Source organism: Elephas maximus, chromosome 3 (genome assembly GCF_024166365.1).
Source record: "Elephas maximus indicus isolate mEleMax1 chromosome 3, mEleMax1 primary haplotype, whole genome shotgun sequence".
Taxonomy (NCBI): domain Eukaryota; kingdom Metazoa; phylum Chordata; class Mammalia; order Proboscidea; family Elephantidae; genus Elephas; species Elephas maximus.
The window spans coordinates 25,829,532-25,847,286 of NC_064821.1; the positions used below are offsets into that span (position 1 = coordinate 25,829,532).

Consider the following 17,755-nt stretch of genomic DNA (forward strand, 5'->3'; position numbering starts at 1 on the left):
GTTGCCATGATGCTGGAAGTCTTGCCAGCAGTATTCAAATACCAGAAGGATCACCCATAGTGGACAGGTTTCAGCTGAGATTCCAGACTCAGACAGAATAGGAAGAAGGATCTGGCAGTCTACTTCTGAATAGAATTAGCCAGTGAAAACCTTATGAGCAGCAGCTGAATGTTGTCTGATATACTGCCTGAAGATGAGCCCCTTAGGTTGTAAAGCACTCAAATGATGACTGGGGAAGAGTTGCTTCCTCAAAGTAGAGTTGACCTTAATGGCATGAATGGAGTCAAGCTTTGTGGCAAAACTTAAAATGAGAATAAACAGCTGCAAACATCCATTAATAATCAGAATGGGGAACGTATGAAGTATGAATCTAGGAAATTCAGAAGTTGTCAAAAATGAAATGGAACACAAAAATGTTGATATCCTAGGCATTAGTAAGCTGAAATGGACAGATATTAGCCGTTTTGAACTAGACAATCACATGGTCTACTATGCCAGGAATGACAACTTGAAGAGAAATGGTATTGAATTCATCGACATAAACAACATTTCAAGTTCTATTCTGAAGTACCTCGGTGTCAGTGATAGGTTAATATTCGTATGCCTACAAGGAAGACCAGTTAATACAACTATTTTTGAAATTTACTTACCAACCACTAAGGCCAAAGACGAAACTGAAGGCTTTACCAACTTATGTGGAAATTATAGAACAATATCATTAATATCACACGCAACCAAAATTTTGTGAAGATCATTCACAAGCAGCTGCAGCCGTATATCGATAGGGAACTGCCAGAAATTCAGGCAAGATTCAGAAGAGGTCCTGGAACCAGGGATATCACTGTGGATGTCAGATGGATCCTAGCTGAAAGCCGAGAATACCAGAAGGATGTTTACCTGTGTCTTATTGACTATGGAAAGGCATTCGACTGTTTGGATCATTAACAATTATGAATAACATAGCAAAGAATGGAAATTTCAGGACACTTAATTGCACTCATGAGGAAACTGTATATAGGCAGTTGTTTGGACAGACCAAGGGAGATACTCAGTGGTTTAAAGTCAGGGAAGGTGTGCATCAGGGTTGTATCTTTCACCATACCTATTCAATCTGTATGCTGAGCAAATAATCCAAGAAGCTGGACTATATAAGAAGAATGGGGCATCAGGATTAGAGGAAGGCTCATTAACAACCTGTGTTATGCAGATGACACAACCTTGCTTGCTGAAAGTGAAGAGGACTTGAAGCACTTACTGATTAAGACCAAAGACCACAGCCTTCAGTATGGATTATACCTCAATATAAAGAAAACAAAAATCTTCACAACTGGACCAATAAGCCACATCATGATAAACGGAGAAAAGATTGAAGTTGTCAAGGATTTCATTTTACTTGGATCCACCATCAACACACATGGAAGCAGCAGTCAAGAAATCAAAAGACTCATTGCATTGGGCAAATCTGCTGCAAAGGACCTCTTTAAAGTGTTGAGAAGCAAAGATGTCCCCTTGAAGACTAAGGTGCGTCTGACCCAAACCATGGTATTTTCAATCACATCATATGCATGTAAAAGCTGGACAGGGAATAAGAAAGACCAAAGAAGAATTGATGCCTTTGAATTGTGGTGTTGGCAAGGAATGTTGAATATACCATGGACTGCCAAAAGAACAAACAAATCTGTCTGGGAAGAAGTGCAACCAGAGTGCTCCTTAGAAGCAAGGATGGCAAGACTGCATCTTATATACTTTGAACATGTTGTCAGGAGGGATCAGTCCCTGGAGAAGGACATCATGCTTGGTAAAGTACAGGGTCATCTGAAAAGAGGAAGGCCCTTAACGAGATGGAGTAACACAATGGCTGCAACAATGGGCTCAAGCATAAAAACAATTGTAAGGATGGTGCAGAACCAGGCAGTGTTTCGTTCTGTGGTACACAGGATTACTGTGAGTTGGAACTGACTCGATGGCACCTAACAACAACAACAACGACCAACTTCTGCAACCTAAAATTAATTGAACATGCAATGAGGATGCATTCATAATTACTAGGGATTGATATACTAAAGTTGGAAACAAAGAAGAAGAATTGGTAGTTAGAAAATATGGCCTTGGTGATAGAAATGATGCCAGAGATTGCATAATAGAATTTTGCAAGACCGACAACTTATTCATTGCAAATACTTTTATTCAACACCATAAAAGGCAACTATACACGTGGCCCTGGAAGGATGGAATACACAGGAATCAAATCAACTACATCTGTGGAAAGAGATGATGGAAAAGCTCAACATCATCAGTCATAACAAGGCCAGGGGCCAACTTCGGAACAGTCCATCAACGGCTCATACGCAAGTTCAAGTTGAAGCTGAAGAAAATTAGAACATTTCTACGAGAGCCAAAGCAGGACCTTGAGCATATACCACTTGAATTTAGAGACCAACACAAGAATAGACTTGAGGCATTGAATGCTAATGACCAAATATCAGATGAGTTGTGGAATGACATCAAGAAGATCATACATGAAGAAAGCAAGAAGGTATTAAAAAGACAGGAAAGAAAGACCAAAGTGGATGTCAGGAGAGACTCTGAAATTTGCTCTTGAACATTGAGTAACTAAAGTGAACAGAAGAAATGAGGAAGTAAATCTGAACAGAAGATTTCAAAGGGCAGCTTGAGAAGACAAAGTAAAATACTATAATGACACACACAAAGATCTGGAGTTAGAAAACCAAGTGGAAAGAACACGCTCAGCATTTCTCAAGCTGAAAGAACTGAAGAAAAGCTTTAAGACTCTAGTTGCAACAGTAAGTGAGGGATACTACTGGGAAAATATTAAAGGACACTGAGAGCATCAAAAGAAGATGGAAGGAATACACAGCCTAACTACACAAGAAAGATTTGGTTGGCGCTCAGTGATTTCAGGAGGTAGCATGCATATTATTAAGAACTGATGGTATTGAAGGAAGAAGTTCAAGCTGCACTGAAGGCATTGGTGACAAACAAGGCTTCAGGAATTGATGGAATATCAACTGAGATGTTTTAATAAACAGATGCAGTGCTGGAAGTGTTCACTCGCCTATGCCAAGAAATATGGAAGACAGCTTCCTGGCCAACTGACTGGAAGAGATCCATATTTATGCCTATTCCCAAGAAGGATGATCCAACCAAAGTTGGAAATTATAGAGCAATATCATTAATATCACATGCAAGCAAAATTTTGCTGAAGATCATTCAAAAATGGCTGCAGCACTGTATCGACAGGGAACTGCCAGAAATTCAGGCTGGTTTCAGAAGAAGATGTGGAACCAGGGATATCATTGCAGATGTTGGATGGATCCTGGCTGAAACCAAAAGGATGTTTACCTGTGTTTTGTTGACTATGCAAAGGCATTTGACTGTGTGGATCACAACGAATTATGGATAACATTGTGAAGAATGGGAATTCCAAAACACTTAATTGTGCTCATGAGGAACATTTACATAGATCAAGAGGCAGTTGTTCGGACAGAACAAGGGGATACTGACTGGTTTAAAGTCAGGAAAGGTGTTTCAAGATGTTTCAACAAATGGATGCAGTGCTGGAATTGCTCACTCATCTATGCCAAAATTTTTTGGAAGACAGCTACCCAGCCAACTGACAGGAAGATATCCATATTTATGCCTAGTCCAAGAAAGCTGATCCAACCCAATGCAGAAATTATGGAATGGTGTCATTAATACTACACACAAGTATGCTGAAAATTATTCAAAAGTGGTTGCAGCAGTACATCAAAAGGGAACTGGCAGAAATTCAAGCTGAATTCAGAAAAAGACATGGAATCAAGGTTATCATGGCTAATGTCAGATGGACCCTGGCTGGAAGCAGAGAATACCAGAAAAATGTTTACCTGTGTTTTATTGACTATGCAAAGGCATTCGACTGTGTGGACGATAACAATTTCAATAACATTGAAAGAATGGAAATTCCAGAAAAATTAATTGTGCTATTGAGGAACCTGTACATAAATCAGGAGGCAGCCAGCCATTCAAACAGAACAAGGGGATACTGTGTGGTTTCAATTCAGGAAAAGTGTGTGTCAAGGTTGTATCTTTTCACCATACTTAATCAATCTGTATGCTGAACAACTAATCCAAGAAGCTGGACTATATGAGGAAGAAAGGGACGTCAAGATTGAAGGAAAACTCATTAACAACCTTCCATATGCAGATGATACAACTTTGCTTGCTGAAAATGAAGAGGACTGGAAGCATTTACTGATGAAGATAAAAGACCACAGCCTTCCGTATGGATTATACCTTAACATAAATAAAACAAAAATCCTCACAAGTGGACCAATGAGCAACATCATCATAAATGGAGAAAACATCGAAGTTGTCAAGGATTTCATTTACTTGGATCCAGAATAAATGCCCATGGAAGCAGCAGTCAAGAAATCAAACTATGCATTGCATTAGGCAAACCTGCTACAAAAGATCTCTTAAAAGTCTCAAAAGCAAAGATGTCACTTTAAGGACTAAGGTGTGCCTGATGTAAGCCATGGTGTTTTCAATTGCCTCATATGCATGTGAAAGCTGGACAAGGAATAAGGAAAACCAAAGAAGAACTGATGTGGGTGAATTATGGACTTGGCAAAAAATATTGAATATACCGCGGACTGCCAGAAGAACAAACAAATCTGTCTTGGAAGAATTACAGTCAGAATGCTCCTTAGAAACAAGGATGGTGAGACTTTGTCTCACATAATTTGGATGTTATCGGGAAGGCCCAGTCCCTGAAGAAGGACATTGTGCTTGGTAAAGTGGAGGGAGGGTCAGCAAAAAAAGGGGAAGACACTCAACAAGGTGGGTTGACACCGTGGCTACAACCATGGGCGCAAGCATAACAATGATTGTGAGGATGGTGCAGGACTGGACATTGTTTGGTTCTACTGTACATAGGGTCACTATGAGTCAGAACTGCCTGGATGGTGCCTAACAACAACAACAATGCTATAAATTATGAGTTTTTAATGTTATTCTGATACTTCAGACAAATGCAATATAATGGCAAAGAAAGATAGCATAAGTATTGCAATATCAAAAACAAGTGTGTCATTATTTATAGACAAGCTTTTGGAGGTGGTGACCCCTCAAACCTGTGAACATGCAGTCCTTTGTGACTCCTACATTATCCCATTTCAGCAAATCACCTAGGGCAGTTGTTCCCGAAGTTTGTCTGGGCTTGAGAAGATTCACTTGGGGGCTTACTGAAACACAAATGGCTGGTACCAACACCTGCAGTTTCAGACTCAGTAGATCTGGGGTGCAGGCCAAAGATTTGCATTTCTAACGAGCTCCCAGGTGGTGCTGAAGCTGCTGGTCCAGTGACCACACCTTCAGAACCACTGCTTTTGCCTGTGTCCCTGGTGCTTGGGCCTAATAAAGGTTTTCCCTTCACTGTTTACCTTTTCCACACACAGCCCTTACTAGGACACACTGAATTTCAGGTAGCGTCACAGAAATGCTTGTGTGCCCTGGCTCTTTCTACTACAATGATTTTCCCCCAAAATTACAGGGAGGTACACCAGGCACACAATGCCTGACTGACATCTCTGGAGGCCCAAGATGGTTTCCTTCAGGGGCCCTGGGAGCTTATTTAAAGTTTCCAGGACCTCAAGGGCTGAATGCTCAGAGCAGCTAACTAATAAATTTTTCTATGGTCATTCTACTCTTTACACAATTCATTTCACTTGGGGTAAAGAGGGAATAATGGAAAGGAAATGTTCTGCCAATTCGGTCTCCCTGAAGGTAGTTGTGAAAAGAGGTGAATGTCCTTCTTCCAGCTATTCCTTCTTTATCTAGTATGTTCAAACACTTGCAGTCAACGAGATCTTTCTCCTGGAGATTAAACAAGTTCCCTTATCTTCCTTTAAATTAGTTTCCCAGGGTTCCACATGCTCCTTAAGGTATTGCTGTAACTCTTGCATCTCTTTAACAAGGTTTAATTCTAAAGTTAGGAGTTTCTCCCTAAGGGATGTGTTAATTCTATAAGATCTGTTAATAGCCTTGACCCTAAAATCCCATTGTGACAAAAATAAAATGTATTTTGATTAAACAATCTTTGGCAGGCTTATGGGTTACCTGGAGTCCACCGTGCCATGGAAGCTGAATAAGGTCCCTATTTCAAGAAACAGAATACAATCTTTAGTAATTTTGTTACTGAAAAATCAAGCAGTTTGAAGACTGGAAATGTCCTTTAGAATTTATTGAGGACATGAGGTAACTGCAGACCTCAGGGAGAATGATTGTGATGGAGGTAGAAAGACTCCAGATCAGGTTGGTTGTGGAGAAAGTAAGCAGTGTGGAAAAGAAAATACAAGTGCAGATCAAATATTTAAAAGTTTGGAGCAATACCCAAAGGGGAATATGGGGTGATGAGTGAGTCTCATTTACACTGAAAGATATGGGAATGTGTTTAACTATATTAGAAATTATAATCTTGCATGCGAACATTGGGATATACAGAATAAAGAAGGGATAAGTGATAGTGTAAAATACCTAAAACATCAGGAACAGATGGGACCCAAAACTCGGGTGGATATTTTGAAGATATAATTGTACACAAAATTATTTAATTACAATGGTGGCTATTGTTGTGACGGATGGGTACAGTGTCCAATGACAGCAATGTCTGCTGGGGGCCCTATAACTGAGTATTAAAGAATCATTGGTAGGATGCCGCCAAACATCATCTTGTCTTTCTAACTCTTGACTCTCTAAGCAGCAATTTCTCCCTCTCTCTGTGCAGTTAATTGATTATACTGCCACAAGTGCAGACTGACAAATGCCAAACCAATATATTTGACCTCTGAAATAACAGCACTAAAGAAGTATTCTGTAGTCTCCTCTAACTCAGTCCTTGCAATAATAAACTGATGTTTTATCCTCCCTTAAACGTTGTTTCTTCTATTTTTCCTGTCTCCTAGAAGGCTAAGGCCATCAAATTCTGTACCATCTAGACCACTGGTTCTTGACTGTGGCTATTTTAGCCCCTAGGGGACAATTGGTAATGTATAGACACATTTTTGGTTGTCACAGTTGAGGAGTAGAGTACTAGTATGTAGTGAGTAGAGGCCAGGGATGCTGCTAAACCTCCTGCAATGCACATGACAGTCCAACACAACAATGGATTATCCAGTCCAAAATGTCAGTAGAACAGAGAGTTTGAGGAACCCTGATCTAGACTGTTGAGTAATAATATTAAAAACATTATCTAAAAATTCCAGCCATTTTCTATTATTTTATCATGGCATTGAAAATATTATCTAAAATAAATCTCACAATCTTTCTCCACTATTCGGTGCTACTTCATTTTTTTTCATAGCACTTTCCACAATTTAAATGTTTTTATCGGTTCTCTTATTTGTTTTCTTTCTCTTCTACAGTTGTAAGCTATTTAAGGACAAGAATCATTTTTTTCTTCACAACTTTGTCTCCAACACCAAAACAAAGTGGATTTACAATAAATATTCCTTCTATAAAACGAATGTGCTAATAAATTTCCTGGAAACCTGAGATTGAAAATAAAACAAATAAGACAGATATTCTCCCTACTCTAATTAAATGTTTAGAAGTATACTAATTTTTTCCAAATACTGTTAGGAAGCAATCCCAATCATAAGTACATTTTAGTTACCAAGCCTTACAGGATAAATCCAGAACTCCAGGAGTTGTTTTAATGAACTACTCAATATAAAAGAATGAAGAGCAGGAGGGCACTCTCCTTATCTACCTTTTTCCTTTACAGTTATGGAAAGGAGGTAGGTGCTGGAGGTCACTAGGAAAACAACCTAAAATATTGCTTTATGAAATATTTATGAACGATTTTTGGCAGGATCTGGAGCACTGCCTGACTCCTATGTCATTGGGGTTGCTACGTGTTCAACACAATCTCAGATTCCTGTGACCACATGGCCTCTGTCTTTGTGGTACCTGACTCCCTAAAACTGGATTGGGGTGACAACTGTGCAACTAAATAAATGTACTTAAACCACTGGATTACAACATGGATGGACTTCGTGCTATGTAAATTATACCTCAATAAAGCTGTTAGAAATAAATTTTCAGAAAGTTTTCCACGGAATTATTCAAGGTGAGTTGAAAATATTTATCTTTTTTATACAACAGTTTCTACTACACATCAGTATGATTATGCTTACCACTCTGAATTGAAGTCTTTTTTTCTGCATGTATATTTGTCTTGTCTCCTTCTCAATTTGTACACCAAAAAAAAACCTGTTACCATCGAGTCGATTCCAACTCATAGTGACCCTATAGAACAGAGTAGAACTGCCCCATAGGGTTTCCAAGGAGCACTTGGTGGATTCAAACTGCCAACCTTTTGGCTAGCAGCTGTAGTTCTTAACCACTACCTCACCAGGGTTTCCAATTTGAACACAGTAGATAATAAATAAACTTTCGATTTAACTTAATGGAATCAAAGTGAACTGGAGCCATTTTAAATGAGTCTTTTCTCACCCAAACTTAAGATTTTTTAGCAAATTGTTTCTTACTTTTTTTAGTTTTGTTTTGGCCCCAAAATCCCTAGTTCCTTTCATGACTCCCTTAATACCCTTTACAGTCTTTATCAACTGTCTTAGTTTTTCTTTCCATAGAACCCTATACTGAGCCAATGATTCAAGTGCAAGCAGTTTACATGAAGGAGCAAGGAATATGGATAAGAGAGAGAAGAAGTGACACAGGTAAGAAAATACATCCAATAAAGCTTGTATTAAGTCAGCTACCACAGTGAGTGAACAGAGTTTTCATCCTGTGGGAAAATTTTGGAAAATATGCAAAACCCACACTCAGAGTGTTTCCAGGTAAGGTGGTATATCCCACATCTCTCAATGAAGGCTGCCCATGGAGATCCATAACCACTGGTCACTTCTGCTACCACACACTGAGCAAAGTAGGTGCCACTTGGTGCTGTCCATTGGCAGGCAGACTAGTCTGCAATAGAGATGGTGAGAGGATTCCAGGAATGTGGGAGGAGCATTGACAGCATCTACTACTCTACCTTTCACTGGGCAGAATCAATTTTACCAATATTCTTCTCCAAAAATGAAATTCTGAATGCATTCCACCAGTGTGTAACTACCATTCCTGATGACACCTCCAGAGAGTCCAATAAAATTAAATGATGTGAGGGAACAACTTTTATTCCATTATATTCATTACTACATGTTTTGGGATCTTGGGGAGTATATCTTAAAACTGCAATGATGAGACATAGAGATAAAATAAGGAATGGGAGAAAGCAAACAAAAAATGGAAGAAAGGACAAAGGAAGGAAGAAAAGAAGCAAGGAAGGACCACAAAGAATGAATCAAAATCTCAGATTATTCTAGACAGCATATTACTATGAATCATCTCAAAAAATCATCTATTCAAACTGGATTCACACTCTTCAAGTTGAAAACTACATCATTGTTAGGACTGACAGCAAAGTTAGGAGTATGAACTCAATGATAGGTTACCAGGTTTGAATCCATTTCTATCTCAGACTCTTCCTCTGAAAAATAGGGTAAATGAGAGTATATATCAAGGAAATGTTGTCATGGTTAAATGGAATCATATGTGTAAAGCAATAAGCACAGTCTGGATGTGGCAAGCAGTTGGTTATGACTATAGCATGATTTTCATTTTATTTCTTTCAGGGAAATACACATACATAACCAAATTAAGGTGAAAAGCAACAATATTTGAGAGGTTAACATTTGGGTAAACCATATCAGCGCTTGACAAGATAAATGCTAAAAATCTAAGATTGGAATTTTCAGGAATGGCTCTAAGAAAGCTGACCAAAGAAAGAATATTATGGAAAGCATTTAAGAAAGAAGAGCCAAAAGTAATTACTGAGAAAGAAGTTGAGGAAAAATGGTATATAACAAGTAGAAAGGAAAGTCATAGGTGGTTGAGAATAGAAGAAATGATGCATGTCTTTTCAGAAAGAAAAAAGAATCAGAATATTTGGCTTTAGAGACCACGAGGTCCATTTAGCCTTGAGACAAGTTACCATGATGAACAGGAGAGTGCTCTAGAGAGGAGCTTTCCCAGGGCTCCTTTCACATCCTTGTTCCTTAGGCTGTAGATGAAAGGGTTCAACATGGGCGTGACCACAGTGTATATCACTGAGGCAATAGAGCTCTCCTGGGAAGAATGGGTCACAGCAGAACTCAGGTAGACGCCAATGCCTGTCCCATAGAACAAAGAGACGACAGAGAGGTGAGACCCACAGGTAGAAAATGCCTTATACTTGGCCTCAGAAGAGGACATCCTCATTAAGGAGGAGACAATCTGCAAGTAAGAAAAGAGGATCCCTGAGAAGGGAAACACTACCAGCAGGTTAGTCAATACATACAAGAAAATGTTATTGATGAGGGTATCAGAGCAGGCTAATTTGATAATTTGAGCCAGTTCACAGAAGAAATGTGGAATTTCAGTGCCTATACAGAAGTTCAGCCGTGTTATTAGTAGAATATGAAGCAGAGCGACCCAGAAAATGATGACCCAAGATATCAGAACCAACAAGACACAGAGCTGGGGGTTCATGATGACTGTGTAGTGCAGGGGGTGACAGATGGCCACAAATCGGTCATAAGCCATCATGGACAGGAGAAAATTCTCCAATCCGATAAAAATCATGAAAAAATACACTTGAGTGAGGCATCCTATGTAGGAGATGTCTTTGCTCTGTGTCTGAATGTTCACCAGCATCTTTGGGACCGTGGTGGTGATGAAACAGATGTCAACAAAGGACAGGCTGGAGAGGAAGAAGTACATGGGGGTGTGGAGGTGGGAGTCAGAGATGACGGCCAGGATGATGAACAGGTTCCCAACTACAGCGACCACGTACATGGACAGGAAGAGTCCAAAGAAGAGGGGCTGAAGTTCAGAATCCTCTGAGAATCCCAGCAGAAGGAATTGTGAAAATTTTGTTTGGTTTTCTGCTTCCATGCAGCTAGTGTTGTAGGCTGGAGACAGTAAAAGCAACATCCAGTGGACTGCCAACTGGCATATCAGCTAGTCAACACCTTTACAATACCATCTGTATTTTGTTATTGAGTCCTCCCAATGCCAGTTACCCTCAGTCACAGGTAGCCCTTTTCCATTTTAAATACATATGATTATTCAGGCACTTTAGAAGAAATCTCTCTCATTTTAGCTATTCACTGTTTCTAATTCTGCTGTTTGAATCTATGTGCATAAACCAATTTCTTTTTTCATGTGACCCTTCCAAGCTAATTTGAATTATTTTTATGTGAACTCCCAAGTATGTTCTTATCCCTAATAACTCCCACATTTCCTTCATTCTAGTAGTTCCATGTTAGTGATTAAAGGTCATCTGAGTTGAAAGTCCATGACTTAAATGTGATCTGGCACATTCTATTGTTGTGACAGTTAACTCTTGGTGCCTTATTTTTTTCTTGTTTAAAAATCTGGTTATTACAATTACCTCTTTGTGAGGATTAAAAATGCCTTTGTGAACAGGAAGATCTCAATTAATAACACCAAAAGAAGAATAAATAAAACAAACAAAACTCATTGCCATTGAGTCTATTCTGACACATAGTGACCCTACTGGATACAGTAGAACTGCCCCATAGGGTTTCCAAGGCTGTAATCTTTATGAGAGAAGATTGCCACATCTTTCTCCTGTGGAACAGATGGTGGGTTTGAACCACCTATCTTTAGGTTAGCAGAAAAGCACTTAACCCCTGGGCCCCCAGGACTCCCAACTCATAATAAAACCAAAACCCACTGCTATCGAGTCGATTCCGACTCATAGCGACCCTATAGGACAGAGTAGAACTGCCCCGTAGTGTTTCCAAGGAGCACCTGGAGGATTCAAACTGCCGACCTTTTGGTTAGCAGCTGTAGAACTTAACCACTACAACACCAGGTTTCCAAACTCATAATAGCTATTATCATTATTATTGTTACTATGAATCTGTTCCTTTTATGACAATTACTTTAGATATATAATGCTTCCAAGCTACAGTATAAACCTGTGATTGCAAAAATGAGTGTTTGAATCATACTGCCTGAAATAGAATTTTGGCTTTACCAATTTACTACCTTTGTGAGAAAGTTACTTAATCTGTTTTAGCTGCAGATACCTCATTTCTCCAATGGGAATAGTAAATATTCCCTACATAATGAGATTGATGAGTGAATTAAATGAGATGATGCATGTCATTTTTCTAGTGTGGTTCCTGTGATATACTGTAGGCACTTAGGAATTGTGAGCTTCTGTTTTTATCATCACAATAAATCTGTCTTGCATGTCCATCATTTATCGATATTGCCTTTATAGTAGGCCATCTGTCAAGCGAGGATGAAGTTGTGATGATTACAAACACAACAGGCCTGTTACCTCTTTTGAACTCCATGCAGGTCTTCCAATTAGCGAAGATCTCTACAGCTCCCTATTTCAGAAACCACCTGCCAGATGGATTCTTCCAAGAAGAGGAAAGGCCATGTGGACTATGTAGATAAGAGGAGGAAGTAAAAGCACACAAGTATTAACATCAAATACAAAGCATGTGTGTGCTCATGTGTACATGTTCCTGAATGAGGATTTGTTGTATTAAAACCAGTGGAGTTAATTAAGAAGAATATGATGGACAGAATAGATTAAAATTATTAAAAACTTTAGAGCAAATCATGCTAAAGAAATTTACCTTTGGACACCCTTTTAGCTCAGTAATGAAGTCATTTCTGAGGTTCACCCTTCAGCTAGAGATTAGACAGGCCCATGACACAAAACAAGACTAAATGGACACACCAGCCCAGGGGCAAGAATGAGATGGCAGGAGGGGTCAGGCAAGCTGGTAATGGGGAAACCAAGGTCAAGGAAGGGAGAGTGTTGACATGTCATGGGGTTGACAACCACTGTCACAAAACAGTAAGTGTACTGATGGTTTAATGAGAAGCAAGTTTGTTCTGTAAACCTTCATTTAAAGTACAATTAAAAAAAAGGAAGTTAAAAGTCAAACTTAAGATTTGAAAATAAATGTTTACTTTTCACATAAAACAAAAATGGTATTATTCATGCATAAAGAATGGAAATTAATTAGAAAGAGAAAAAAAATCATTGAGGATTATAATTTAGTCTGGGCAGATGAGTAGGAAAGCCTTCTCTAAAATAGGATTATTTGAGCTGAGAGAAGAGGAACAGGTAATTGCCAGAGGACGTAAGGAAAGGACAAGCACAATAGACTGAGAGAACAGAAGGATGGTTTCCCTGTGGAGCAATGACCTTGGAAATGGAAGGGGTATGAGAGGCCAGTGGGATGGATAGCAGAGAATGAGGGCTATGAAAGACAGGGATTGTAAAACCCACAAATAGAGCATCCATTAGTATTCCTTAATGTGCCTTTTACGTTGGTAATTTTATGTTTACTTGTGAGTCAGAGGGTGTGACTTTGTTTACCCACCAGTGCCTTAACCTTATATAGAATGGTGTTTTAAAACCAAAGCCAACAGGATAATCTACATTAAAACATTGAAATATTTGTGCTAAATTCATGAAAAAGCCAAGGCAATCTAATTCCACATTAGTCATTCTCCCGAACATTTAAGATGAGAAAAGGAAATGGGTCTAAAACCTCAGAACCAATTATACTATTTGTAGATGATATTGCAGACACTAAGGAGAAATAGCATAAGAAATAGAACTTCTAAGTGCTATCAGTAAGTTGGCTGGATATTAAAGAAATATTTAGAAACCAATAACTTCATTTGGAGCAAAAATAAGGAATGTATAGAAAAATCCAGTCATATTAGGAGCAAAATAGATAATACCTCCTGTATAATACATGTTCATCCAGTAGGTAATGGAGAAATTACTGGAAACAGGAAATCTGGCTGCAATCTACAATTTATAAAAGAGAGTGGAAAGGTGATGTTTGGTGAGACAGAAAGGATAAAATGACAAAACTGGTCGAGTCAGAGGTTCTCTGGAAAACTACACATTCGAGAAACAGCCGTTTCCAACTCTCTACTTGGAGAGAGGCTCTAGATTTCAAAAAAGACAAAGGAGAAACAGAATGAGACCTGGAAAAGGCTGGCTGCAGTGGAAACTAAGGGCTTTTAAAGTACAGGGAGTTCACCTTCCTTAACAAATAGGGAAAGTTTCAGTATCCTTACCAGAGAGATGAGGCCCACTACACACTTTTCTTTCTCTTTTCCTCCTTACTCCACCAGGCCTGAAGAGGACACACTAGCTCTGATGGTATCACTGAAGCAGTGTCTCTTCTCCATGGCCTATCTCTGAGAAGCCCAATTTGGTTTTCACCAGGACTGGGATCAAACATTTACAGGGTGGGAGGCAATGAGGACATGTTTAAAATTTCCAGTCTCCAGGGTTGAATCTCAGAGCTCTTAATTAAATAAATTATTCTATTGTCTTTTCACTCTCTAAACAGTTCAGTTCCCTTGGGTACAAAGAAGATAAAATGGAAAATTTTCTGCCATTTTTTTTCTCTTTGTAGCTATGGGGGTGAGGAAGGTGAGATGGATTTATTTCCTCCAAGAAGAAATTCTTCGATCTTTAGTTTGATTTTAAAGTAACAAGCTGTCTCTTAAGGAAAGTTTAACTTCTGCAAGGTACCAAACCTAGAAACCATCTGTCTTAGTGCAAAATCCTACCCTGGGAAGTATTTGCCTTAAAGAATATGGAGAGTTTTTATGAGTCACTTGGTGTCCTCAAGGTTATGGAGGAAAAGAAGTCCTGTCTGAAGAAAATCAAACTGGTCAATATTTTTTTTTTTCTATTAGTATTATACTTTAGATGAAGATTTACAAAACAAGCTAGCTTCTCATTAAACGGTTAGTACACATACAGTTCTATGACATTTGCTAACAAACCCACAACCTCTCAACACTCTCCCTTCTGGATGTTGGGTTCCCTATTACCAGTTTTCCTGTCCCCTCCTGCCCTCTAGTCCTTGCCCCTGGGCTGGTGTGCCCCTTTAGTCTCACTTTGTTTTATGGGCCTCTGTAAGCTTTGACTGAAGAGTGAATCTCAGGAGTGACTTTATTACTGAACTACTGAACTATAAGGGTGTCTGGGGGCCATACTCTTGGGGTTTCTCCAGTCTGTCAGGCCAGTAAATCTGGTCTTTTTTGTGTGTGTGTTAGAATTTTGTTCTACATTTTTCTCCAGCTCTGTCCTGGAACCTCTATAGTGATCCCTGTTAGAGCAGTCAGTGGTGGTAGCCAGGCATTATCTAGTTGTACTGGACTCAGACTGGTGGAGGCCGTGGTAGGTGTGGTCTATTAGTCCTTTGGACTAATCTTTCCCTAGTGTCTTTACGTTTCTTCATGCTCCCTTGCTCCTGAAGGGGTGAAAGCAGTGGAGTATCTTAGATGGCCTCTCACAGGCTTTTAAGACCTCAGATGCTACTCACCAAAGTAGAATGTAGAATGTTTTCTTTATAAATTATGCTATGCCAATTGAGCTAGATGTTGCTTGAGACCATGGTCCCCATAGACCCCAGCCCAGCAATTTGGTGCCTCAGGTGTTTTGGGTGTGTCTATGCAGATTTCACGACCTTGCTTTGTGCAAGTTGTGCTGGCTTCCCCAGTATTGTGTACTGTGTTACACTTCACCAAAGTTTCCACTTGTCTATTGTCTATTTAGTGTTTTTCCATCCTCGCCCCTCCACCCCCTCTTAACCATCAAAGATTGTTTCTTTTTGTGTGTAAACCTCTTCATGAGTTTTTACAGTAGTACCCTCATACAATATTTGTCCCTTTTTGATTGACTTAGCATAACGCCCTCCAAATTCATTCATGTTGTGAGATGCTTTGGCGATTCATCACTGTTCTTTATCACTGGGTAGTGCTCCATTGTGTGTATGTACCATAGTTTGTTTATCCATTCATCTGTTGATGGGCATCTAGGTTGTTTCCATCTTTTTGCCATTGTGAACAAGCTACAATGAACATGAATGTACATATGTCTATTCATGTGATGGCTCTTATTTCTCTAGGATATATTCCTGAGAGTGGGGTTGCTGCATCATTTGATATTTCTATTTCTAGCTTCTAAAGGAAGCACCATATTGTTTTTCAACTATTAACGTAGAACTGTCTATTTCTCACTTCGGTTCTGTCAGTGTCTGTGTCACATATTTTGTGGCTTTATGTAAGTGAAATGCCTGTTGCTGTGATTCTGAAAGTGTTGCCACTTGTATTTCAAAATAACAGCACAGTCACCCTTGATGGACAGATTTCAGCAGAACTTGCAGACTAAGACTAGGAAGAAGGAGCTGGCAGTCTACTTCTGAAAAAAATTGGCCAGTGAAAACCTTATGAATACCAGCAGAACATTGTCTGATACGTTGTTATTGTTAGGTGCTGTCAAGTGAGTTCCAACAGAAGGAAACACTGCCGGCTCCTGCACCATCCTTACAATCATTATTATGCTTGAGTCCATGGGTGCAGCCACTGTGTCAATCCATTTCCTTGAGAGTCTTCCTCTTTTCCGTTGGCCCCCTATTTTACCAAGTATGATATCCTTATCCAGGGTCTTATCCCTCCTGATGACATGTCCAAAGTATGTGAGACATAGTCTCACCATCCTTGCTTCTAAGGGGTGTTCTAGCTGTACTTCTTCCAAGGCACATTTGTTCTTTTGGCAGTTGATGATATACTCAATATTCTTCACCAACACCATAATTCAAAGGCCTCAATTGTTCTTCCATCTTCCTTATCCATCACCCAGCTTTTGAATGCATATGAGGTGACTGAAAACACCATGGCTTGGGTCAGGCACTCCTTAGTCTTCAAGGTGACACCCTTTCTTTTTAATGCTATAAAGAGGTCTTTTGCAGCAGATTTCACAATGCAATGTGTCCTTTGATTTCTTGACTGCTGCTTCCATGGGTGTTGATTGTGGATCCAAGTAAAATGAAATCCTTAACAATTCAATCATTTCTCCATTTATCATGTTGTTTATTGGTTCGGTTGTTAGAATTTTTGTTTTCTTTATGTTGAGGTGTAATCCATACTGAAGGTTGCAGATTTTGCTCTTTATCAGTAAGTGCTTCAAATCCTCTTCATTTTCAGGAAGCAGCATTGTGTCATCTGCAAAATGCAGGTTGTTAATGAGTCTTCCTGCATTCCTAATGCCCCATTCTTCTTATATAGTCCAAATTCTCAGATTTTTTGCTCAGCATGCAGATTGAATAAGTATGATGAAAGGATACGACCCTGACACACACCTTTCCTGTCTTTAAATCACACAGTATCTCCTAGTTCTGTTGCAATGACTGCCTCTTGGTCTATGTACCTGTTCCTCAAGAGCACAGTTAATGTTCTGGAATTCCCATCCTTCACAAAGTTGTCCATAATTTGCTATGATTCACACAGCCAAACACCTTCGCATAGTCAATAAAACACAGGCAAACATCTTTCTGATATTCTCTGCTATCAGCCAGGACCCATCTGACATCAGCAATGACATCCCTGGTTCCATGCCCTCATCTAAATCTGGCTTGAATATCTGGCAGTTCCTGTCAATGTACTGCTACAACAGCTTGTGAATGATCTTCAGCAAAATTTTACTTGTGTGTGATATTAATGGTATTGTTTGATAATTTCCACATTCTGTTTTGTCTCTAGAGGAAAATATATTTCCTTGCATTTTCCTGCTTCTAAATGCCACTTACATTTCTTGGATAATGGCATTTTCTTCCATCATCAA

The 17,755-nt window shown here is 39.3% G+C and overlaps 1 protein-coding gene across 1 annotated transcript; it reads right to left on the bottom strand.

The window, feature by feature from the left end:
• Positions 1–10,053: 10,053 nt before the first annotated feature.
• On the bottom strand, positions 10,054–10,998 carry LOC126071155 (olfactory receptor 7D4-like). The gene has a single exon (XM_049875414.1). It carries the CDS (start codon positions 10,996–10,998, stop codon positions 10,054–10,056), a length of 945 nt encoding a protein of 314 aa, XP_049731371.1.
• Positions 10,999–17,755: the final 6,757 nt, after the last annotated feature.